At 46.1% G+C, this 27,445-nt stretch overlaps 1 protein-coding gene across 1 annotated transcript in view; it reads right to left on the bottom strand.

Moving 5' to 3' along the window:
- Window positions 1–378: 378 nt before the first annotated feature.
- LOC120041415 (plexin-A4-like) overlaps window positions 379–27,445 on the bottom strand; it is a gene marked incomplete at its 5' end in the record, with an annotated part of 86,883 nt that continues 59,816 nt past the window's right edge. The window contains 4 exons of the mRNA XM_038986364.1: window positions 379–4,576; window positions 5,753–5,903; window positions 15,325–15,537; window positions 21,257–21,426. Of these exons, the coding sequence (XP_038842292.1) occupies window positions 4,481–4,576; window positions 5,753–5,903; window positions 15,325–15,537; window positions 21,257–21,426 (630 nt within the window). The remainder of the gene's footprint in view (window positions 4,577–5,752; window positions 5,904–15,324; window positions 15,538–21,256; window positions 21,427–27,445) is intronic.

The raw sequence follows: 27,445 nt of genomic DNA, 5'->3' as shown, positions 1-27,445 counted from the left end.
CACATAAAGCAATTGTACACGAAAGGGTGTGTGTTGTGACTGTTTTTACCGCGGCAGTGCTGCGGCCTTAGGTACGAGGTGAAGGCATCACAACAAACAACTTTGAGTGTACAATTGCTTTTCTACTACGGGTTACCATACAACATATTAACACAACGTGCTGTAGGCTTCTGCTTCACCCGTGCCGTTCTACTCTGAGGGAAACGGGACATTCTGCTTCACCCGTGCCGTTCTACTCTGAGGGAAACGGGACATTCTGCTTCCCATTATATGAAATGAATCCATTAATTCCAGTACACAGTTTCCATTTCACACCTGCTGTGTGAAATAACAATATTTAAATAAATAATTTCATATGAATAAACACAAACTACAAACCACTGTTTCATAATAAAGTTTATTCTATATTACAAATAGTATTTTGTTCTTGACTGCAAAATAGGAATGCATTATATTTACATACACAGGTATACAATTAATTATAGCAAAGTTAGAGAAGCTGGCCTTTTCCCCCAGGTTTAGTTTTATCTCTTGATAGGATACTCTTTATCTCTCAGCAAATATGGTAATAGTAAAAGTATTTCTACTGTTTCTGTAACACCTGCTATAACACTGAGCTCTAGAAGGACCTATCTTCAGTTCCTACAAAACGTTGAAGGTGGAAGCTTTATCGAGTCCCTCGGCAACAAAGGGGTCAGTAGTCTCAGACGAGCTTTGTCGCCGGGGAACATGGGGGGAAATGGAAACACCGTATGTTACAACACCAGGGGGCAGATTCACTACGACATTCTAGGACATTCATTCTCTTCACCACCAAATAAAAACAATGGACTTAGAGAGAAAACGTTGGGTAGCTAGAGACAGTATAATACATGGGTAATAGTGGGTCAATTTACAGTCTCTAAACTTAACAAGGGCTCCTAAACGTTGAGTTCTCTGCCAAGCTCAGTCTTATTTCCAAACTATTTTACCTGGGATTTTCCATCAGACTGAATTAATACAGTAGATTCCTTTCAGTTCTTTCTTATTGTTTATTTGATCACAAGCTTTGTGAACAGTTTGAACATGTTGGCAGTGTAGAACGTCCAGAGAACGCGCTGTTCATGGATGTACCCCCTCGAACCTGAATACCAACCACTGACAGAACTCACCCCTTTAGACAGTTCAGTTGTGGATGAATTAGATATGGTTCATACAATAGACAGCGATGGTGTGACGGAAATAAAACACATTTTACAAAACTCAATCAACTAAGAAGCTTTCAGGATCAGAGCTAGTGTGGCTATTGAAGCTTCCAGACACCTGTTTCTCTTTGATGAGTTCATCAAGAGACGTTTAATCGTTTGAAATTGTCCAAAGGAGAGTTTTTTTTTTGTTAAAACCACTAGAATCTTTTCAGTACGTTTGTGCAGAACACCTTTAGATGTAGCAGTAGAATCGATAGAACAGCAAATACTAACAGACAAGTCATCTATGATTGACTTGAATGTATTGTAACCCCATAAGACCATAAGGATTCCAATAATGAGGCATGTTGTGCGATGGGTTTCGTATGAGCAAGCTTTTTCATTGAACCCTGAAAGCCCTCCTAATGCTAGTTCCCTATGCACTGAGCTCTTCAGATCAAACAACTGGCAAAACAGAATCTAAAAACCACATCCACAACTATAGAAACAGGTGGCGCAATAAGACGTTTACAAGGTAGCTTTGCAGCCAGTCCTAGGCTTACAAAAATAAATGTCATTTTTTGAATGATAAAATAATAGAATCCAAAGGTAAGGTTATAAGCTCGGGGAGATAGTTTCCAGATGAAAACACAGACAGACACTAGAGAAGCAATAGCAGCCAAGGAAAGAGCAAGAAGCTCACTGCAGAATTAGTCTACCAGACCCAAAACCTGAGGGTTCTGGAACTGATGAATAGTCACTAACTATTGGAACATGTATATGGATGGGTGTTAGAGGACCATCTACTCTGAAAGGACTAAGCAAAAGGACTGAATGAATTAAAACTTAGTCGTGAGTTATTGTACTACATCAGTCCATGAAAATTCAAAATAACCGTTTTGTTTGTGAACCGTTTAAAGTTTCCTAGTAGCAGTAGATAAATATATTTGATTGCAAGGCAGTTCCGTTTCATAACATCCAAATAGGTCAGCATGCAAGGGTATATAATATATTGAATTTTAAGGTACCACTTTATTCTTATTAGCATCTAACACTTTCACAAGACATGGTAATGAGAGGTTTGCATGGGCTGAACGGGAGATAAAGGTTCCACCTTAACGGTTAGTTATAGTTTTAACATGAACAATCCACTTTTTTTCCCTCAGATTTTTCTTCCAAGCAAAATAAAGAAAAGAACACATCCACATCATCATTTGCAAGGCTTATTTTCTCTATTTTCCTCTTTTTTTTGTCGTTTTAAATTGAAGTTTTACATGCGCTTAAAAAGCCAATAAGGACCGAAGGTGGACCGAGGGCGGTCTCCACACATTCACATCACCACATGGGGCACGTTGTCAAGGCAAAAGAAAGGTCAGAGGTCTAAAGGAAAGGAGGGTTTCTCCATCGTTTCTCCATCTCTCTCTATCTCCCTCTCCCATCCAGGTTATCACATTCCACAAGTCTGTTCATGTCCGTTTCCGGTCGTCTATTTGACGTCGACTTGTTTTTCTCACTCTAGTTTCAGCTTTTTGAGGCTTGGAGAAGGCTGCGGAGGACGACTACACTAACACACAACATGAGCGACCCAGAGCGCTCAGAGTTTGGGATTCCCGCATGGAAGCTGTCTCCACACTTGTGCAAAAAAACTGACGTGGAAAACCGGACAAAGAGGGAAGAAAAACGGTGTGCCAAACACGGGAGAAACCGGGACGGCAAGGAGGAGAGCGGGACTCGTCCGCGGCGCCCCCTTCGGCACACTGAGGTCAGAAAATCACACAGGGTTAAGTCTTTGTTGTTGTTGTTGTGGGGTGGGTTTTTCTTTCACCAAATCCTTTTCCCGTGTCATTTCCTTTAAATACATTGTTTTTAAATAACTTTTTTGTCTTTTTAAAATGTCAAGCTCCTTTGGTTTTTCGGCTGACCAGTTATGTCCATCAATTGATTCCCCCCGTCCCAAGTCTTTACAGAAGGTCTCTCTCTCTCAGCAGAGCAGATCCCATTTAAGCAGTACCGCACCGTCTCTGTCATGTATAAAGCATGGGTCCATGGTAAGACTGCTCTAGTGAAGCGTCCCTCTCCTCCTCTCAGTAGATGTCAGTCAGCTCCCCTAGTATTCAGACAGTGTGATCAGAGGGTGAATCAGGAGTAGAGATCCCCTCAGGACAGCTCTTGGATAGCTGCCGTGTGTATCTGTTTGTGTGTGTGCTTTGATAGACCGGCGAGTGACCTCCATCCGTTAGCAGCACACATGGGTCAGACTGACCGTTCCAGGTGTCAGAGCTCTCGGGTCACTGTGGTCAAGAGTTGGATGTGTGCTTCTCGTCACAGAGGAAGACCAGACAGACCTGGGTCTGTCCTCCACTAATTAGTCATATAATAGTCAGGATAATTGAGCAGGTACCACACAAGCCAGACAGATTCAGAAGATGAGGATTGTTTATCTATAGTTACTTGGAGGGGTTGGTTGGTGGGTGGGAGCAGACTTGTGCCAATGCCACAAAGGGGAATCTGTTCTTCTCTGGATTTCAAAGTCAGTCAGGTTTTCGGAAAAAAAGGAAAATTCAAGACGCACTAACTCTCCCCAGCCCCTATCGGAGTTTCTTTAAATACACCTCAAAGCTACATTGAGAAAATAATTCTGGAGTTTGCCTATTTCCCAATCTTAAGAGCTGTGTGAACCAGGCAAACCTTCCGTTTTTTTGTCTTCAGAGGTGGTCATTTTGGTTTCCTCATTTATATAATACCACTTTGTTTTTCCACGTTTGATGTGATCTTGACTATAGCACTACAATTAACTGGACTCTGTAGTAGTTTCATTGACTAATATCCTATTCAGAAAGTCTGAACAAATTGATGTCCAACATTGTGGTTGCAAAAGACTTTGCTATCAGTGTTATTTTTAAAGGCAACATAAATAGAATGTTTGTTTCTCCGCCAACATGAAGGTGTAAATTATGCCGATATGGCGAGCTGGCAGACAACCACCCCTTCATCAGACTCTTCTACGCAGCAAAGCTGGGATGAGGCCCTCCCATTGCATGGTGGGAAAAGCAGTCCCCAGCTCTGCCGACCCTCCAGTCAGTCCGTCAGCCAGTCTTCTCTGCACGTCCTATGAAGCTGAGCGGATGAGATGCCAAACACTTGTCAGGAAGAGGAGGAAGAGGAGGAAGAAAACAGGACAATATGTGTTGTCTTTGAAACGGAGAGGAGTTCTGATGCTGATGACGATGGTGAAGAGATAGATGGACAGGTCTTTGCTCAGGCACGGCTCGGTTTCTGACGGGTCTCCCAGTGCGCCCTGGGAAGTGCGGTCCTCAGCTCTCCAGGCTCATGAAGGCCACCACCTGCTCCAGCTTGAAGGAAAGTCTCTGTTTCCTGGCGGCGTCGTCCTGCTCCAGCGCACACACAATCTGACAGAGAGAGACACACACAGCCAGTCCACGTGTTACTGTCAGCCCCACACACAGCCAGTCCACGTGTTACTGTCAGCCCCACACACAGCCAGTCCGCGTGTTACTGTCAGCCCCACACACAGCCAGTCCACGTGTTACTGTCAGCCCCACACACAGCCAGTCCACGTGTTACTGTCAGCCCCACACACAGCCAGTCCACGTGTTACTGTCAGCCCCACACACAGCCAGTCCGCGTGTTACTGTCAGCCCCACACACAGCCGGTCCACGTGTTACTGTCAGCCCCAGACACAGCCAGTCCACGTGTTACTGTCAGCCCCACACACATCCAGTCCACGTGTAACTGTCAGCCCCACACACAGCCAGTCCACGTGTTACTGTCAGCCCCACACACAGCCAGTCCACATGTTGCTGTCAGCCCCACACACAGCCAGTCCACGTGTTACTGTCAGCCCCACACACAGCCAGTCCACGTGTTACTGTCAGCCCCACACACTGCCAGTCCACGTGTTACTGTCAGCCCCCCACACAGCCAGTCCACGTGTTACTGTCAGCCCCACACACAGCCAGTCCACGTGTTACTGTCAGCCTCACACACAGCCAGTCCACGTGTTACTGTCAGCCCCACACACAGCCAGTCCACGTGTTACTGTCAGCCCCACACACAGCCAGTCCACGTGTTACTGTCAGCCCCACACACAGCCAGTCCACGTGTTACTGCCAGCTGACAATGGCGGAGTAATGGCACATACAAGAAATGTTGCTTCTGTATGACAATGTTTCTCCAAACATTCCTCTGGGACCCATTGACGTCTCACAATTTAGTTGAAGACCTGAACTACCACATCTTATTTTTTTTGGTATTAAAAAAAAAAAAAAACGTAATTTAACTAGGCATTATTCCACGACAGAATAGCTTGATGATCTAAGTTGAGAAGTGTGTTATCTCTGTAGTAGAACACAGGCATGGTTGGGAGTCCTCCAGGAGAGGTTGAAGTGCTGATATACTCCGTCTGGGTTGTAAATGTATTTTATATGCATCTTCCAGATCGGCTGAACCTACAAGTCATCTACATTTCTACTTCAAACCCACCTGTGTAAGACTGGCTCTCCTAAATGGAACACTGCTACCTGTCTTGAATAGTGTGATTTTTGTCCACGGTGTGTTGCCGTACCTCCTCTGTGTATTTGCCCACGTAGGAGTAGATCTCACTGAGGGAGCTCATGCTGTTGAACTCGTTAATGTGCATCCGGGACTGCTCTGCCAGGTACGCATTCATGTCCTGGTCACTGATGGCCGGCATCTTACTGATGTCTGAGTAGTACCTGTGGAGATAACACACACAGCAGACTGTATTAGTGAACTGTGTAATCACTACATTTACATACATACACCCCAAAATGCTTTATTCTTGGATTTAAATGTCACTGTGGTGTTTCAGGGTTGTTTCAAGACTGAGGGATGTTTTAGCCTTTAGAATCTTGTATTGAAACTTTATTTAACCAGGCAAGTCAGTTAAGAACAAATTCTTATTTCCAAAGACGGCCTACCCCGGCCAAACCCTAACGGCACTGGGCCAATGTGACTCCCGATCGCGGCCGGTTGTGATATAGCCTGGAATTGAACCAGGGTCTGTAGTGACACCTCTAGCACTGAAAGGAAGTGCCTTAGACCGCTGCGCCATTCGGGAGCCTAGAATAAGAATCATGCACTGTTAGAGACAGTGGTCTCGCCTCCAATCACTTTTCACAGCCTGAGCAGCCCTGACTATCAATAGACATTTACATTTTTCTAATTTAGCAGACGCTCTTATCCAAAGCAATTAGGGTTAAGTGCCTTGCTCAAGGGTACATCGATATATTTTGCACATTGTTGGCTAAGGGTTTCAAACCTTTTGGTTCTTGGCCCAATGCTCTTAACCCTTAGGCTACCTGCCGCCCTCGTACAAATGGCCTAAATGGAGCTGCAAAGGCACTTAGCAGTGTATGTGAACCCCCCCCCCCCCCCCCCCCCTCTCTCACACACACAGACACAGACTGTGTCTCCAGGAAGCTCTCAGCTGCGTCAGGGTAAAGAGGGCTGGAGAAGGAGAAGTAATCAGCCAGTGTCAACAGCAGCTGAGGCCCTCTGTCAACTCTTTCATTAAAGATTGTCATTACCTGTTTAATTCCGGCGCCACAACTGCTCCTGGACACCACACATTTAGCCTGATAAGTGTGTGGTGTAGTGTGGTATGTGGTGTGTGGTGTAGTGGTGTGGTGTGGTATGTGGTGAGTGGTGTGGTATGTGGTGTGTGTGTGCTGTGTGTATGGAGAAAGGAAACCGAGGCTATTAAGCTAACAGAGCAGGTTACACGGCAGGTGGGCATTGCAGGTTACTTATTGTAAGGAAGGTCACAGGAAGGTCACACTCACTCACACACACCTCGGCCACCTGCGCAGGCCAGGAGGGCAATTGGAGAAAGTGAGTCGTGGGGTTTGAGAGGATAAAGGAAATTGAAGGGATTTCTGTCTCCACGTTAAACAGCAGGTCCACCTGACATCTCTGGTTCTAGGTGACGACGTGGGGCCCAATTCCAAATCGTCTCCTTTCTTAGACACTTGATCTAAACATACTGGAAATCACACCTAGAGCAGGGGTCAGCAGCCCACGGGCCAAAACCGGCCTACAAGGGATTTTTATGCCGGCCCGCAAGAGATATTCATTTTGGAATTCAGCAACAACAAAAAAATATTGTATTCCTGCGAATCCTGTGAATAAAACAATATACATATGTGATCATGTCTCAATTTAACCAAGGCATGAAATGATTGTTATTTTCCAATATATATATCTTTTTGGCTTAGTTGTAGTCAATTTGCAGTGTAGAAATGATTATAATTATGTTCCGGTCACCCCACCATCCGCTCCGACAAAAATGGTCCTGCAACTGAATCTAGTTGCCTACCCCTTGGCCACAGGGTCGACTTGGAATTGAACATTTGTTATTTGTTATCAGGCTAGGAGAATTGGGTCCTACCATGCTTGATGTTGACATCCAATGAATGGTAGAATCAGGATGGTAACAAGTGTACCTTTGTTTTTTTGCAAAAAGATGCAAAATCCAGTTAACAGCCTCCTTCTGTTCAGAGGTCTATCAAGCCCCCCCCCCCCCCCCAGAGAGCTGTGAATGTAAGTATGCAATTTCCCCTGATACGTGTGTTAATGTCAGTGGTTTTCACTTTGATTTCCCATTGTAATCTTCTATCCGAGCGGAGGATCAAATGAACTGCATATATGACAGGTCTGATGAACTTGTCAGTGTCTGGGGCCAATTAAATCCCACCTCAAATACCGCTCCAACTGAATGGAATGAATAATACCAGTCTGTGTGTGGTTGGAGGCTCTGGGGGAACATGCATGTCCAACCCTTGCAAACCACTCCAACCATCAAATTGTGGCAATGCCACATAAATCAACAAGACCCCAACACAACTTAAATCCTGTAAGATGTCAGCTTTCAGAAAAGTGCTGAGTTAGTAAGATACAGTTGTAGGAACTCATGCCCCGAGACCCACAGGATTTCTTCCTTGTGTTAAATCATATCAGATTGCTTTTCTGTGGATGTCATACAGTAATAACATGTTAAGGTGGAGTCTTCCCAGAGGGGCACAGCTCCACTACAAGACCAGAGGCAAACTGCCCAATCCCCAAACGTACCATGACCAAGCTTCCATTAGGCTTCCATTATGGTGCTCCTACCCCTCTCCCAGGTACGGCTATACAATAACCGCTAACCTCCACAGCGCTTATGAACATGTAGAACGGAGGAGAAATCACAGGAAGACATGTATTTGTGCCTGAGTATTCCTCTCACTCCGCCTTCTTTTTTTAGTTAAACTCTGCAGTCTGTCTCTTTGAAGTGTTTTTCACGGTGTGACTGAAGTGTCTGTCGGGCTGGATTGGAAGCAGAGTTGAAGACCGGTGGATGTGTGTTACAGATTGTGTGTGTGTGTGTGTGGGGGGGGGTTGAAGACCTGTGGATGTGTGTTACAGATTGTGTGTGTGTGTGTGGGGGGGGGGGGGGTTGAAGACCTGTGGATGTGTGTCTGACAGAGTAGGGGGGGGGGGGGGGGGGGGTTGAAGACCTGTGGATGTGTGTCTGACAGAGTAGGGGGGGAGTTGAAGACCTGTGGATGTGTGTTACAGATCGTGTGTGTGTGGGGGGGGGGGAGGGTTGAAGACCTGTGGATGTGTGTTACAGATTGTGTGTGTGTGTGTGTGTGGGGGGGGGGGTTGAAGACCTGTGGATGTGTGTCTGACAGAGTAGGGGGGAGTTGAAGACCTGTGGATGTGTGTCTGACAGAGTAGGGGGGGAGTTGAAGATGGGGAAGGAAGAGAGAGAGTGGGAAGAAAGAGTGAAGCGATAGTGGTGAGAGAGGGGGAAGGGAGTGGTGAGAGAGGGGGAAGGGAGTGGTGAGAGAGGGGGAAGGGAGTGGGGAGGGAGTGGAGAGAGAGGGAGAGGGGAGTTGGGAGAGAGGAGGAAAGGAGCGTGGGGAGAGAGGGGGAAGGGAGTGGGGAGGGAGTGGAGAGAGAGGGAGTGTGGGGAGAGATGAGAGAGAAGGAAGAGAGAGAGAAGGAAGGAGGAGAGGAAGGAGGAGAGAAGGAAGAGAGTGTGGGAAGAGACTTGAGCTTGTCTGAGGTGTTGGACTCGATGACAGTTGCTATCCATTATAGAGCTGTGATTGGTTGGCCAAAATTCATGGACAGGGCTTAGCGAAGGGTCAATTGTATATAGATGGGCAAATTAAATCGTGTGATTATGCTGATGGTCTCAATGCACATCACAACCTTCAGGTAGGCTTTGCCAATCAACATGACTGTGAGATCTAATTTGCCTATCCTGATTGTGAGCACTGCAGGGTTTATACACACTATTTTGAGATTTAATTTGTTAATTAAGATTGATGTCAATGACGTGGAGGGACTAATCATACTACAATTACACTAAATTAGATCTCACAAAATATGGATTGATCAACTAAACCTCACCTATAGAAACATTACATCTCAGAATCATGTGGATGCTAATTGGATTTTCTGCAAAGACTCCTGACCTTAGACATGAATACTTCCTTCAGACTTTTATGCTTCAGAAATAAACGCCAACTGGTCCACAGGTAACAGGACCGTCACATAGCTTCAGTGTGGACAGGAAGTCTCTGATTAAAATCTTATCACTCTCCCGATCTCCCACGGCTGTCGAACCCCATCAGCATCTCCCGCTCCTAATGCCACATGACACGTCAACAGTTTACTCACTAGCTGCAGGTCAGACTCAGCCTGTGAAACGGGTCCTTATCAGTAATCACCTCACGCGCCCCAGTCGCAAGCAAAGAGCAGGGAACGCTAACAGGAACGCTAACAGGAACGCTAACAGGAACGCTAACAGGAACGTTAACAGGAACGCTAACAGGAACGCTAACAGGAACGCTAACAGGAACGCTAACAGGAACGCTAACAGGAACGCTAACAGGAACGTTAACAGGAACGCTAACAGGAACGCTAACAGGAACGCTAACAGGAACGCTAACAGGAACGTTAACAGGAACGCTAACAGGAACGCTAACAGGAACGCTAACAGGAACGTTAACAGGAACGCTAACAGGAACGCTAACAGGAACGCTAACAGGAACGCTAACAGGAACGTTAACAGGAACGCTAACAGGAACGCTAACAGGAACGCTAACAGGAACGCTAACAGGAACGCTAACAGGAACGCTAACAGGAACGCTAACAGGAACGCTAACAGGAACGCTAACAGGAACACATTGATATGAAGCTTAACAACCTCTAGATTGGCACTGCTGCTTTTAGTTAAATAGTAGTGATTCATCTGTACAGAGAACTACACTACCCATGATTCCGCTGTCTTTAGATTTGCTGTTTGGTTCTGAGAAAGTCAACATGTAGAACACAGGAGGTTGGTGGCACCTTAATATGGGAGAACGGGCTCGTGGTAATGACTGGAGAGGAATCAGAGGAATGGTATCAAATACATCAATCAAATGGTTTCCATGGTTTCCAGGTGTTTGATGACATTCCATTTGCTCTGTTCTGGACATTATTATCAGCCGTCCTCCCCTCATCAGCCTCCTGTGATGTAGAATCTCTGTCTGTATACCCTGTGTGTTTTATCCTCCCCTCATCAGCCTCCTGTGATGTAGAATCTCTGTCTGTATACCCTGTGTGTTTTATCCTCCCCTCATCAGCCTCCTGTGATGTAGAATCTCTGTCTGTATACCCTGTGTGTTTGATCCTCCCCTCATCAGCCTCCTGTGATGTAGAATCTCTGTCTGTATACCCTGTGTGTTTTATCCTCCCCTCATCAGCCTCCTGTGATGTAGAATCTCTGTCTGTATACCCTGTGTGTTTTATCCTCCCCTCATCAGCCTCCTGTGATGTAGAATCTCTGTCTGTATACCCTGTGTGTTTTAATCCTCCCCTCATCAGCCTCCTGTGATGTAGAATCTCTGTCTGTATACCCTGTGTGTTTTATCCTCCCCTCATCAGCCTCCTGTGATGTAGAATCTCTGTCTGTATACCCTGTGTGTTTTATCCTCCCCTCATCAGCCTCCTGTGATGTAGAATCTCTGTCTGTATACCCTGTGTGTTTTATCCTCACCTCATCAGCCTCCTGTGATGTAGAATCTCTGTCTGTATACCCTGTGTGTTTTATCCTCCCCTCATCAGCCTCCTGTGATGTAGAATCTCTGTCTGTATACCCTGTGTGTTTTATCCTCCCCTCATCAGCCTCCTGTGATGTAGAATCTCTGTCTGTATACCCTGTGTGTTTTATCCTCACCTCATCAGCCTCCTGTGATGTAGAATCTCTGTCTGTATACCCTGTGTGTTTTATCCTCCCCTCATCAGCCTCCTGTGATGTAGAATCTCTGTCTGTATACCCTGTGTGTTTTTAATCCTCCCCTCATCAGCCTCCTGTGATGTAGAATCTCTGTCTGTATACCCTGTGTGTTTTTAATCTGGGGTTGATTGAGTATTTCAGCTATTTGAATTGAACATTTCCTGTCCAAATAATGAATAGCACCTGGGTCAACTGAGATAATGACACAGATAGTCTGATACTACTGTACGTACAGTAGGCCCATGGCACCTTTGTATTGCAACACATCACAACCAAGCATCCCAACCTGAGCCCTACTCAAATCCACACAATCACACTACACACACCTCTGTCCCGTCGACTGCCAAGCCTCATGAAGACTAAGGGCTCCATTCAATCTGATTCGCTGAAGTTCAGTGCTATAGCGTGATTGAAACTGAAAGGTAATTTCCTATTGAGCCCACATATGCAGGGTTTACTGTGAATGCATCCTCTGAAAGGGAGTAACTATAAGATAACCCATCTATATAACACTGGGACTAACTATAAGATAACCCATCTATATATCACTGGGACTAACTATAAGATAACCCATCTATATAACACTGGGACTAACTATAAGATAACCCATCTATATAACACTGGGACTAACTATAAGATAACCCATCTATATAACACTGGGACTAACTATAAGATAACCCATCTATATAACACTGGGACTAACTATAAGATAACCCATCTATATATCACTGGGACTAACTATAAGATAACCCATCTATATAACACTGGGACTAACTATAAGATAACCCATCTATATAACACTGGGACTAACTATAAGATAACCCATCTATATATCACTGGGACTAACTATAAGATAACCCATCTATATAACACTGGGACTAACTATAAGATAACCCATCTATATAACACTGGGACTAACTATAAGATAACCCATCTATATAACACTGGGACTAACTATAAGATAACCCATCTATATAACACTGGGACTAACTATAAGATAACCCATCTATATATCACTGGGACTAACTATAAGATAACCCATCTATATAACACTGGGACTAACTATAAGATAACCCATCTATATAACACTGGGACTAACTATAAGATAACCCATCTATATATCACTGGGACTAACTATAAGATAACCCATCTATATAACACTGGGACTAACTATAAGATAACCCATCTATATAACACTGGGACTAACTATAAGATAACCCATCTATATAACACTGGGACTAACTATAAGATAACCCATCTATATAACACTGGGACTAACTATAAGATAACCCATCTATATAACACTGGGACTAACTATAAGATAACCCATCTATATAACACTGGGACTAACTATAAGATAACCCATCTATATAACACTGGGACTAACTATAAGATAACCCATCTATATAACACTGGGACTAACTATAAGATAACCCATCTATATAACACTGGGACTAACTATAAGATAACCCATCTATATAACACTGGGACTAACTATAAGATAACCCATCTATATAACACTGGGACTAACTATAAGATAACCCATCTATATATCACTGGGACTAACTATAAGATAACCCATCTATATAACACTGGGACTAACTATAAGATAACCCATCTATATATCACTGGGACTAACTATAAGATAACCCATCTATATAACACTGGGACTAACTATAAGATAACCCATCTATATATCACTGGGACTAACTATAAGATAACCCATCTATATATCACTGGGACTAACTATAAGATAACCCATCTATATATCACTGGGACTAACTATAAGATAACCCATCTATATATCACTGGGACTAACTATAAGATAACCCATCAATATATCACTGGGAGTAACTATAAGATAACCCATCTATATATCACTAGGAGTAACTATAAGATAACCCATCTATATATCACTGGGAGTAACTATAAGATAACCCATCTATATATCACTGGGAGTAACTATAAGAGCAAATCAACTTGTATTCATTACATAAACAAGCGAGACTATATACAAGGGGTACCGGTACAGAGTCAATGTGCTGGGGCACCAGTTAGTCAAGGTAATATATACATGTAGGTAGAGTTAAAGTGACTATGCATAGATGATAAACAGAGTAGCAGCAGCGTAAAATAGGGATCTGGGTAGCCCTTTGATTAGCTGTTCAGGAGTCTTATGGCTTGGGGTAGAAGCTGTTAAGAAGCCTTTTGGACCTCGACTTGGCGCTCTGGTACCGCTTGCCGTGAGGTAGCAGAGACAACAGTCTATGACTCGGGTGGCTGGAGCCTTGATCATATAGATCATGCACTGTTAATATAAAACACACACGCACATGCTTACACACACATGCATGCACAGTGTCACACAGTGTCCCACGCACACACACACTGTACATCTCAGCCTGATGAATACGGTCCGAGACAAAACTCCTCGTTGGGTACCAGTCATTTAAAGCACCACATACAGTATATCCCTGTCCTGTGGCTAGCGCTGAGCACTAACACAGAAATACTTTGGAACCGCTTCACAAGCCCCATCTTTTATTCAGCACTCTACCACTGACCAAATAAATGTAATAAAACTCTAATTTGGACAAATGACCACCACTACTGCTGTGCAGCGGTAATCTCCTAACTGCACACACACATGGTTGTACCTGGGCAGGACAGAGAACACACTGTGGCTGTGCCTGCCTCCCCTCTACCTCTCCAGCATTAGGAGGCACTGCCATCCATTCCCAGTGGGTTTTCATTTGGAGTGTTCTCCATGGCCCAGGGATCACAACACGACAGCCCTACTGTGTGTACTTGTGAGACAAGGGGCAGACTACAGTCTATCAGGGATGTTTATGGACAAAATGGCTGGCACACATCCATAGGACGACAGAACCACATGTTGAACTGTCCTCTCATGTTACACTCACATGTAGCTCTATATAGAACCTGGCAAAGAGAGAGAGACATGCTGTAGTTACACACACACCCCAAACCAACCTCCCAACTCACTCACACACACCCCAAACCAGCCCCCCAACTCACTCACACACACCCCAAACCAGCCCCCCCAAATCACTCACACACACCCCAAACCAGCCCCCCCAACTCACTCACACACACCCCAAACCAGCCCCCCCAACTCACTCACACACACCCCAAACCAACCCCCCCAACTCACTCACACACACCCCAAACCAGCCCCCCCAACTCACTCACACACACCACAAACCAGCCCCCCCCAACTCACTCACACACACCCCAAACCAGCCCCCCAACTCACTCACACACACCCCAAACCAGCCCCCCCAACTCACTCACACACACCCCAAACCAGCCCCCCCAACTCACTCACACACACCCCAAACCAGCCCACCCAACTCACTCACACACCCCCCAAACCAGCCCCCCCAACTCACTCACACACACCCCAAACCAGCCCCCCCAACTCACTCACACACACCCCAAACCAGCCCCCCCAACTCACTCACACACACCCCAAATCAGCCCCCCCAACTCACTCACACCCCCCCAAACCAGCCCCCCAACTCACTCACACACCCCCCAAACCAGCCCCCCAACTCACTCACACACACCCCAAACCAGCCCCCCCAACTCACTCACACACACCCCAAACCAGCCCCCCCAATTCACTCACACACACCCCAAACCAGCCCCCCCAACTCACTCACTCACACACACACACACACCAAACCAGCCCCCCCACCTCACACACACAGTACACAAACTCCCCAGACCCCCCCCCCCCCCCACACACACACAGTGCACAAACTCTCCAAACCACCCCCCCACCTCACAAACACACACCCATCCCATCATCCTCTCACCTCTCCACCCAGCTCTTGTAACTGGGGATGTCCTTGGCGTAGAGCAGCTTGTTGGAGGGGGAGTCCTTGCCCAGGCGGTGTTCTGAGGTAGAGCAGGAGTCCATGAAGGTCTGGGCCACCACAGACAGACAGGCGTCCGTGATGCTGCTCTTGTGGATGTCGAACACAAACTGGGGGTTCTTGATCACATTCACCCAGAACCTCAGAGGTAGGCTATAGGGGAGGGACAGAGAGAGTTAGGGAATATCATGTCATGGTGGAACGTCAGAACCTTAGAGGTGGGCTATAGAGGAGACATCATGTAAACACAACACTCTGGCCTTACAGGGGACAGAGAACAGTCTATTACCACAAGATACACCAGGTACATTTCTAGGAATGCTTCTCTGTGATATGAAACAGAAGACATCGAGGTGATTTTCTACATTTAGACTTTAATAACAATCCTTGTTCAAATCCAAATCCAAGCAGATTACATCCCTGAACATACAACAACTCACATTGGTTAAAGCCAGCCGGTGGATGTGGTCAGTCTGAGCTAACACATTCAGTGGCAGAAGGGAATGAGGACCCATTCACTTTGCAATCTAGTACACGGCTTGTTGCTGATGCCTTCTATTTGATGTGTGAGCGATTTAATAAAGCCCTAATCTTAAAAGCAGGCAACGCCAGGGCTTCATGGTTTCCAGCTGTGTCTGGGGGCTTCACACCAACACTGTTCATATTGCCTTGTATAGACATGCGGCCCATTCCATGCCTGTCTAGAATAATCAAAACACAAGTCTGTTTATTTGTTGGCCTTGGAACGAATGGAGAGAGGTAGCACAGGTGCTAGTGTGTGTTACAGATCAGGTGGTATAAAGGCAGGACTGAGAATTGCTTGGATTTCCTTCTCTCTCTCTCTCTCTCTCATTAACTGGGCAGCATGGTTTTGGATGACGTGGCAAAAGCCAAACCGGCAAGACACTGCAGTCTAGAGGATGGACCGACTGTGTGTGCAACATCAGGGAGGAGGGAGAAAATAACACGGAATCATTTGAATAACCCCTCTCCCGACATGTCCTCCCCCCCAACCTGCTGTACAATCATTCAGTTGTACGACCTAACAAAAGAGGATTTGGCGAGGGAAACCTTGGCATTATGACTGAATTAATCTGGACGAATCTTCTGGGATTAGCGGACGGATGAAAGGATATTAACACCGCCGTGATGCAAGTCTTGATTGTCGTCAATCTGGCGCAGCTGGCCAATACTAGGTTAAGGTCTAGATGGTTTCCGAGGGGAAAGGTCAGATTTAAAGAGTCTCTTCACACGTTCCATCTCTGGGCCAGGTCCATAATGATATTTAGATTTCAGTGAATGTGACACAATACAGGTTTATCTGACAAACTATCGCTAGGAGACGATAGAGAGCTGTGTTTGCATTGTGGCAATTGTTCTGCCAATACCTCCGTACAACCTAACTTTTCCCCAAACTGTAAAGTATGTTATTCACACTGTGGTGTCCAGGATCCCAGGCTAGACTGGCATGGGTATGAATGAAGATCTGAGTTCTGCCCAAGTGGTATTTGGTTATTGATCATTGTGCAGCTTTACATTGATTGTTGTCTGTGGGGGACGTTTCATTGTTTTGGATGTTTGATCTGATATAACATATCCAATGAGTCCAAACACATTGGGGTATATGGAGAGCAGCTGTCCACTTGGAATTGACATCTTCTGACATATTTTACAGATGTTTGAACGCAGTTATGACACTGCTTTTGTCTTTACAGAGATGAAGTCTTCAATCAGATAGTGAATGTGTCTCTGAACTGTCAACGGTCAGTCAGACAGGAACAACCCTTTTACTCAGGGAAGGTGAGAGTGCACAGCACTGAGGCACTACACTACATAGTATTGTCCAGGCCCAGTGAGTGTTTAGCCAGGTCCCAGATCTGTTTGTGCGGTCTTGCCAACTCCGTTGGTTTTCCCAGTAAATGTTATTATCCATTTTTGTTGGGCAGTTCGGAGTTGTCATTGTGCATGGAGTTGTCATAGTGCATGGAGTTGTCATAGTGCATGGAGTTGTCATAGTGCATGGAGTTGTCATAGTGCATGGAGTTGTCATAGTGCATGGAGTTGTCATAGTGCATGGAGTTGTCATTGTGCATGGAGTTGTCATAGTGCATGGAGTTGTCATTGTGCATGGAGTTGTATGGGTTGTTGAACTTTGAGGTCAATGGTTTTTGTTTGGCATTTTGGGGTGAAGGATCAGTCTCTGTGTGGTTCCATTACCATCCAATCACCCTAAAGTGACTTTGGGCATCTTGAAAAGCACTTAAAATAAAATGTATTATTATGGTCATTGTCATGGCTAGTGAGTGTTGGCCTAGCTAACATCAGTAGGAGTAATCCCTGGGTTTCCACAGAGAGAGGACGGATTAAAGGTAAATATTGACCCAATACCCACAAATCAAATCAAACAACAGTGTAATCTTGGATCAATACTGATCCATGGTTCTGGTACTCATACTGTAGCCTATATTTCAGGCTGGGTAGAAATAGAATGTAATGTCTATATGAAGAATGTGATTTAGTGTAATATCACTGTAACATCTCTGTTGTCAACCTTCAGAGGGATGTGTCTTCCTTCCTGTCTGCTGCTGTCATTGGGAGAGTGTGGTGGGTTTATGTGATTAAGGACACAGATGAGTTGTGTGTGCTGTGCAATGTGGGCATGTGTGTGCCAGTCTGCTCTAGAAGCTGGTAATTAAAACGCTGCTTGCTGAAGGGACACACACTGAAGAAAGAGGATGAGAGGGAGATGTCGACACACTGACTGCTAATCCAAAAGACACCATCTGGAGGAGCTCTAGGAGTCTGACTCAAACACACACACTCACACACACTCAAACACACACATTCACTCACACTCACACTCACACTCACACACTCACACTCACACACACACACACACACACACACACACACACACACACACACACACACACACACACACACTCTCTCAAACCATTAGTAATGAGGAGGGCAAGTAAAGGTCATATGCTGGGGGACAGAGGAGGCAGGTGGGAGGAGCTATAGGAGGATGGGCTCGTTGTAATGGCTGGAATGGAATCCATGGAACAGTCAAACGTGGTTTCCATGTGGTTGATGTGTTTGGTACCATTCCATGTATTCCATTCCAGCTATTATAATGAGCCCGTCCTCCTATAGCTCTTCCCACCAGCCTTCTATGCTGCGGGATGATTACACAGTCAACCATGGTGGATGATTACACAGTCAACCATGGTGGATGATTACACAGTCAACCAGGGTGAATGATCACACAGTCAACCATGGTGGATGATCACACAGTCAACCATGGTGGATGATCACACAGTCAACCATGGTGGATGATCACACAGTCAACCATGGTGGATGATCACACAGTCAACCATGGTGGATGATCACACAGTCAACCATGGTGGATGATTACACAGTCAACCATGGTGGATGATTACACAGTCAACCAGGGTGAATGATCACACAGTCAACCATGGTGGATGATCACACAGTCAACCATGGTGGATGATCACACAGTCAACCATGGTGGATGATCACACAGTCAACCATGGTGGATGATCATACAGTCAACCATGGTGGATGATCACACAGTCAACCATGCACTGGACTGAGTGATGATGGAAGGTCTGTCTGTCAGAGGCTCTTCCTGTACCAGCCTGCTTCTGGGAATCAAACAATATGGCTGACAGGAAAATAGACTATTATCGACCCCTAAACAAATAAAAACTGCCTTAATGAGGAACTATTATACCTACGCCACATTAATTCAGTCTACTAACATGGTCGACATATCTATGAATAACTGCAGCACAGAAAAAGGTCTAGACTCTCATCCAGAGACATGACAATGACAGGATAGTTTCTTGGAAACCACACACAGCTGTGTGTCTCTCAATTTCAATCTCAGGTTAGGATGGATTATCTCAATCTATCTCTGCTGCTGGAGAATTACACAGGGCAGAGAATAATCTGGTTTGAAGGATACACCTCCACTGCTTGGTGTAGAACAGGGGACATGGTGCTCTGAGCTGGCTGGGTGTATTTAATAATCTGGTTTGAAGGATATGTCACCACTGCTTGGTGTAGAACAGGGGACATGGTGCTCTGAGCTGGCTGGGTGTATTTAATAATCTGGTTTGAAGGATATGTCACCACTGCTTGGTGTAGAACAGGGGACATGGTGCTCTGAGCTGGCTGGGTGTATTTAATAATCTGGTTTGAAGGATATGTCACCACTGCTTGGTGTAGAACAGGGGACATGGTGCTCTGAGCTGGCTGGGTGTATTTAATAATCTGGTTTGAAGGATATGTCACCACTGCTTGGTGTAGAACAGGGGACATGGTGCTCTGAGCTGGCTGGGTGTATTTAATAATCTGGTTTGAAGGATATGTCACCACTGCTTGGTGTAGAACAGGGGACATGGTGCTCTGAGCTGGCTGGGTGTATTTAATAATCTGGTTTGAAGGATATGTCACCACTGCTTGGTGTAGAACAGGGGACATGGTGCTCTGAGCTGGCTGGGTGTATTTAATGGGCTGTGTGATGATGACTGGACCTGTTGTAGTATCACTCTGAATGGATCAGTGTTTTGTTCTAACAGAATACAGTCTTTAGTGACACTCAGAGGTGGATACACATGTACACACAGACAGAAAGACAGACAGACATGCACATACGCCTGCACGTGCGCACACACATTAACGGACAGTCACGCACACACACATTTTCTCACGCACACACACACACACACACACACACACACACACACACACACACACACACACACACACACACACACACACACACACACACACACACACACACACACACACACACACACACACACACACACACACACACACACACACAAACAAGCAGAAAGCCCCACATGCAGAGAGAGGACCTGGATCTCCCTGACAGTGGAATCAGCAGTAGTCACTAAGCGTTACCAGTGTCTTATGATAAATGACTGTTTAACGTTTCCCCTCTTGCGAGAGTGATTCCATTAATGTCTATTGTAAGAGCGACCTACAGAGCTCTTGGAAAACACTTAACACTCTCTTTTGCAAATGGTGCAATAACGCAGACACTGGGAAGGATACAAATTAGGACCATGAAGTAAATAGTCTCTCTTTCCCCCTCTCTCTCCACTCTTCTCCGGCCGACTGCCCCACAAATCAATTCCCAGCCCCATGGTCCTTTGGGCCGGAGCTGAGTGATGCATGATGGGACCATGGCGAAGGCCAGGGGCTAATGAGTTATTAGCGTGGTGTTTAACTCCCACTGAGTCCATTTCCTCTTCTCCTCCACCCCTCCTCTCCTCCTCTCTTCCTCATTCTAATCCACTCCAGGTTATTTAACCCTGCCACCCCTTCAGGAGGGGGACACGGGTCTAAATTAATCAGAGGATATTCATTTGGAGTCCACTTCCTTCACCTAGCCTCCCCTGGTTTCCTCGCCCTGGCGACTACGGGCGGCTCAGTCCCGGTCAGTAACCATGGTAATGTCAGAGCCGGCTGCCCTGATTGGTTGCCTGTGGGATTAGCTCTTCGTCAATGGATTTAATGAAGATTGTTCACACACTCCATGGTTCATTCCGTAGGCATGGAGGTGGTGGTGGAGCGGGGAGACATATTTAGGGCAGTGCCAACTTCTCTCTGATAAACTTCCGTGTGTGTGTGTGTGTATACACAAGAGTGTACATGTGTCTGTGTTTCTACCCATGTATGTGTGTGTATCTAACTACCTATGTGTGTGTGTGTGTGTGTGTGTGTTGGGAGGTTGCCGTACACTTCCATTGTTAACCTGTTTTAGCACAGTACACAGTAAAACAACAGGAAAGGCCAGATGTCTCCAGTGTCTCACCAGTTGCTTTTCCATGTGTGTCTGACATGCGGGTCATGGATGCTGTGCTTGTCAGCCTGCTCATCCAGGAAGTCAAACATGTACTTGATGGCCAGGGGCAGGGCGCTGCCTCGGTGGGCCGTGCTGAAGATGGTCTCAAACAGGTCGTCCACAAACTTCTGTAAAGTGCCCTGTGGAAGCAGAGAGATCAGCAGTGAGCGACAGACAACACACACAGAGACAGAGAGAATGGCGACAGGTGTCTGCAACACTGGTATCAGACACATCGGTATCAGACACATCGGTATCAGACACATCAGGAACACTTTACTTGAAACCCAGTGTCATAACACGTCATGACACAGTCATAACCATGGCATAATAGCTGACATAACTTGTCATAACCTGTCATAATATGGTTATAACACTCTAAGACCAAAATATTTACACCTGTTGTGACATATATTGCGTTATTTTATGGCTGGTTATAACACCTACATAAGACTGTCAAAACCCACATTTATTCAAATTAGTTTTTTCCCTGCCAAGAAGTTTTAAAGTTTGTTTCTTAAATCCTTTGTTGTTATGATGAACAAAAGATGACTGTAAAGAATTCATTACATTTTAAATAACTTGTAGAAAATACACTTTATGACACTGTCAAGAAGCATTATGACCATCATAATCATATACGCCAGATAGGCCTATCACGTACATGCCCTTTTATCAGTCATCTGTCAAAAAGAGGATGTCTTGTCCTGCTTCTGAAATCTGCTCCTGCATTCATCCCAGTCATCAGAAACAGAGTATTGGGGCAGGTACATGTCTGACATCAATTTGTGTGCAATTACAATGATAATTTAATATGGTCAATAAAAATAAAAAAAGACTTAGGCTATGATGTAATGGAATGTTTTTCCTTGTGTGGTATGTTTTGTGGGTTTTGACACTCTTATGTAGGTGTCATAACCAGCCATAAAATAACACTATATATGTCACAACAGGTCAACATATGTCATGAGTGTTATGACCATATTATAACAGGTTATGACACGTTACGTCAGATATTATGACATGGTTATGACCGTGTCATAACGTGTCCTGACGCTGGGTGTCAAGTAAAGTGTTTACTACATTCCATCCATTATTATGAGCCATCCTCCCCTCACCAGCCTCTGGTGGTGTGTGCGTCTGACTGAGAGTGTGTTTTATCCTGTGTATCTGATGTTGTTTCCTGATGTGTTTTCTCTCCATCCCCCCCCCCTCTCTCTCTCTCTCCCTCTCTCTCTCCAGCTCTCCCTGGTCCTAAATCTCTGGGCTTTGATGGGAAATTGTTTTTTCACAGTTCACTTTTAATAATATCTGGGAACAGGAGGCACATCTCCTAAGCCTCTTTGTGTGGAGGGATTAGCTCACACACTGCACCATTGACCCTAATTTGATTTAATGTTCTCGTCTTTAAGGAGGAGAGAAGAGAGAGAACGAGATAGGTAGAAAGAGAAAATCTAATCCACTTGTAACGAATGAGCTGATAGAATGCGAGGGGGAGAAGAGAAGAGAGGACAGAATGAAAAAAGCGACAGTGAGGGAAGCCTATCTGGAAAGAGCCACAAGCGCGCAGTGTGTCAGATGAGGTGTGCACAAGCGGAAAATAAAAATCCCAATTTGGGTGGAGCGGTGACTGAGTCAGAGAGAAGAGAGGGAGGGGGGAGTGAGAGGAGAATCCAGTTAGCTGACAATCACAGCCGGGATTCTACCATGTCCCACATTTCTGACAGCTTATCATTTGCCTATGAAGATGAAAATATAAATTTCTTCCTCAAACCCTGTGTAGTCGTGGGGACAGTTTAGTGGCAGGGAGGCTGTTATACATGTAGTGTGTGTGTGTGTGTGTGTGTTATACGTGTGTGTGTGTGTGAGTAAGGAATCCCACAGACAGACAACTTCATCATGATATTCCTTCATCTGTCCCCTGAGAGCACGAGCTGCCATTACAGCCCACTGAAACACACACACACACACACACACACACACACACACACACACACACACACACACACACACACACACACACACACACACACACACACACACACACACACACACACACACACACACACACACACACGGAAACTAAAACCTAGCCCATCATTACACTGTACTTTAAAGACAATGTGTAATCTAGAATCTAGCCTCACAGACAGACAGTGCTGCCTGCATCAGAACTACCCTGTCATTTAGGATGAGGACAGACAGTGCTGCCTGCATCAGAACTACCCTGTCATTTAGGATGAGGACAGACAGTGCTGCCTGCATCAGAACTACCCTGTCGTTTAGGATGAGGACAGACAGTGCTGCCTGCATCAGAACTACCCTGTCGTTTAGGATGAGGACAGACAGTGCTGCCTGCATCAGAACTACCCTGTCGTTTAGGATGAGGACAGACAGTGCTGCCTGCATCAGAACTACCCTGTCGTTTAGGATGAGGACAGACAGTGTTGCCTGCATCAGAACTACCCTGTCGTTTAGGATGAGGACAGACAGTGCTGCCTACATCAGAACTACCCTGTCGTTTAGGATGAGGACAGACAGTGCTGCCTGCATCAGAACTACCCTGTCATTTAGGATGAGGACAGACAGTGCTGCCTGCATCAGAACTACCCTGTCGTTTAGGATGAGGACAGACAGTGTTGCCTGCATCAGAACTACCCTGTCATTTAGGATGAGGACAGACAGTGCTGCCTGCATCAGAACTACCCTGTCGTTTAGGATGAGGACAGACAGTGCTGCCTGCATCAGAACTACCCTGTCATTTAGGATGAGGACAGACAGTGCTTCCTGCATCAGAACTACCCTGTCACTTAGGATGAGGACAGACAGTGTTGCCTGCATCAGATCTACCCTGTCGTTTAGGATGAGGACAGACAGTGTAGCCTGCATCAGAACTACCCTGTCGTTTAGGATGAGGACAGACAGTGTAGCCTGCATCAGAACTACCCTGTCATTTAGGATGAGGACAGACAGTGCTGCCTGCATCAGAACTACCCTGTCATTTAGGATGAGGACAGACAGTGTAGCCTGCATCAGAACTACCCTGTCGTTTAGGATGAGGACAGACAGTGTAGCCTGCATCAGAACTACCCTGTCGTTTAGGATGAGGACAGACAGTGCTGCCTGCATCAGAACTACCCTGTCATTTAGGATGAGGACAGACAGTGCTGCCTGCATCAGAACTACCCTGTCATTTAGGATGAGGACAGACAGTGCTGCCTGCATCAGAACTACCCTGTCGTTTAGGATGAGGACAGACAGTGCTGCCTGCATCAGAACTACCCTGTCGTTTAGGATGAGGACAGACAGTGCTGCCTGCATCAGAACTACCCTGTCGTTTAGGATGAGGACAGACAGTGTTGCCTGCATCAGAACTACCCTGTCATTTAGGATGAGGACAGACAGTGTAGCCTGCATCAGAACTACCCTGTCATTTAGGATGAGGACAGACAGTGTTGCCTGCATCAGAACTACCCTGTCATTTAGGATGAGGACAGACAGTGTTGCCTGCATCAGAACTACCCTGTCATTTAGGATGAGGACAGACAGTGTTGCCTGCATCAGATCTACCTTGTCATTTAGGATGAGGACAGACAGTGTTGCCTGCATCAGAACTACCCTGTCATTTAGGATGAGGACAGACAGTGTTGCCTGCATCAGAACTACCCTGTCGTTTAGGATGAGGACAGACAGTGCTGCCTGCATCAGAACTACCCTGTCGTTTAGGATGAGGACAGACAGTGCTGCCTGCATCAGAACTACCCTGTCGTTTAGGATGAGGACAGACAGTGCTGCCTGCATCAGAACTACCCTGTCATTTAGGATGAGGACAGACAGTGCTGCCTGCATCAGAACTACCCTGTCATTTAGGATGAGGACAGACAGTGCTGCCTACATCAGAACTACCCTGTCGTTTAGGATGAGGACAGACAGTGCTGCCTACATCAGAACTACCCTGTCATTTAGGATGAGGACAGACAGTGTTGCCTGCATCAGAACTACCCTGTCATTTAGGATGAGGACAGACAGTGCTGCCTGCATCAGAACTACCCTGTCATTTAGGATGAGGACAGACAGTGCTGCCTGCATCAGAACTACCCTGTCGTTTAGGATGAGGACAGACAGTGCTGCCTGCATCAGAACTACCCTGTCGTTTAGGATGAGGACAGACAGTGCTTCCTGCATCAGAACTACCCTGTCATTTAGGATGAGGACAGACAGTGTTGCCTGCATCAGAACTACCCTGTCATTTAGGATGAGGACAGACAGTGCTGCCTGCATCAGAACTACCCTGTCATTTAGGATGAGGACAGACAGTGCTGCCTGCATCAGAACTACCCTGTCGTTTAGGATGAGGACAGACAGTGCTGCCTGCATCAGAACTACCCTGTCATTTAGGATGAGGACAGACAGTGCTGCCTGCATCAGAACTACCCTGTCGTTTAGGATGAGGACAGACAGTGTTGCCTGCATCAGAACTACCCTGTCGTTTAGGATGAGGACAGACAGTGCTGCCTGCATCAGAACTACCCTGTCGTTTAGGATGAGGACAGACAGTGTTGCCTGCATCAGATCTACCCTGTCATTTAGGATGAGGACAGACAGTGCTGCCTGCATCAGAACTACCCTGTCATTTAGGATGAGTGGAAAGAAAACAAAACAGCAAAGACTGAGTGGGTGAAGGGGTGCTGGTGTTGTCACAAACAGAGAGAGAGAAAGAGAGAGAGAGGAAAAGAGGAATAGAGAACGCAATCAAGAAATAAGCCCTTTGCCCCCCCATCAGAGTGACACTGATGGACCAAAAATGGGGGACGTCAGCGCCGGGCCGACCGACGGTATTTACTGGTGAGGTGAAAGTCAAACGCAGTCAATTACAGGGCTGTCGGCCCAGTCATACCTCAACAAGAGAGATGGACCCCAAGATAAACCGATTACTTCACAAAAACACTCCATCTGTAAAGATGACATGCCGTCTCTGCATCACATTCCCCCCTGACCAGGGTCATCCCAGGTAAATAGAGCATTGCTCAGTGTGTGTGTGTGTGTGTGTGTGTGTGTGTGTGTGTGTGTGTGTGTGTGTGTGTGTGTGTGTGTGTGTGTGTGTGTGTGTGTGTGTGTGTGTGTGTGTGTGTGTGTGTGTGTGTGTGACTGACTGTTTTTGTCTGTCTAAGCGTGTTAGACTGTAGCTCTGGTACATGTGCTTCATAGCGAGAGCGTTTGCCATGTTCATTACACAGCTCCACAGTGACTGCTCGCTGGCAATCACAACACACGCCAGAGAAATGACAGACAACACTCTCTCTCCATAACTCTGTTTCCTCCTCAGCCATCTCTGCCAACAACTCTGTTGATGAGTGTGTGTGTGAATCCTGCCACTAAGCACTCCCATTATAGAACCAGAAAACCAGGCAGAGTGTCTGTCTGAACCACTACACAAAGACCATGGAATGGTCACAAATTACAACACCACCAACACGACCAACACCACCAACACCACACTACAGGATCGTGCCTTCTTCCCTCTCGCCCTCCCTCCCTCTCTCTTTCTCTTTCCCTCTCTCTTTCTCTCTCTCTCTCCCTCCCTCCCTCTCTCCTTCTCTCTCCCCCTCTCTCATTCTCTCTCACTCTCCCTCCCTCCCTCTCTCCTTCCCTCTCCCCCTCTCTCATTCTCTCTTTCCCTCTCTCATCCTCCCTCTCTCATCCTCCCTCCCTCCCTCCCTCCCTCCCTCCCTCCCTCCCTCCCTCCCTCCCTCCCTCCCTCCCTCCCTCCCTCCCTCCCTCCCTCCCTCCCTCCCTCCCTCCCTCCCTCATTCTCTCTTTCCCTCTCTCACTCTCCCTCCCTCCATCCCTCTCTCCTTCCCTCTCCCCCTCTCTCATTCTCTCTTTCCCTCTCTCATTCTCTCTTACTCTTCCTCCCTCCCTCTCTCCCTCTCTCATTCTCTCTTTCCCTCTCTCATTCTCTCTCACTCTCTGGAAGAAAGCATGTGTGATGTAAAGGAGGTGCATCATTAGCAAGTGGATTGGTAATTCCCCATTGAGCAGTGGGATCAAAGTCACGATTCCCTCCAAACCAAATTAACTGATTTTCTGAGGGGCAATAGCGCCCTGGCATGCTCAAAGAGACTCATTTTACGGCTATTTCCATTTCTGTTTTTCACC

The sequence above is a fragment of the Salvelinus namaycush genome, unplaced genomic scaffold (assembly GCF_016432855.1).
Source record: "Salvelinus namaycush isolate Seneca unplaced genomic scaffold, SaNama_1.0 Scaffold461, whole genome shotgun sequence".
Classification (NCBI taxonomy): Eukaryota; Metazoa; Chordata; class Actinopteri; order Salmoniformes; family Salmonidae; genus Salvelinus; species Salvelinus namaycush.
The sequence above is the reverse complement of the archived record's forward strand: the minus strand, read 5'-3'. Positions and strand labels throughout refer to the sequence as shown.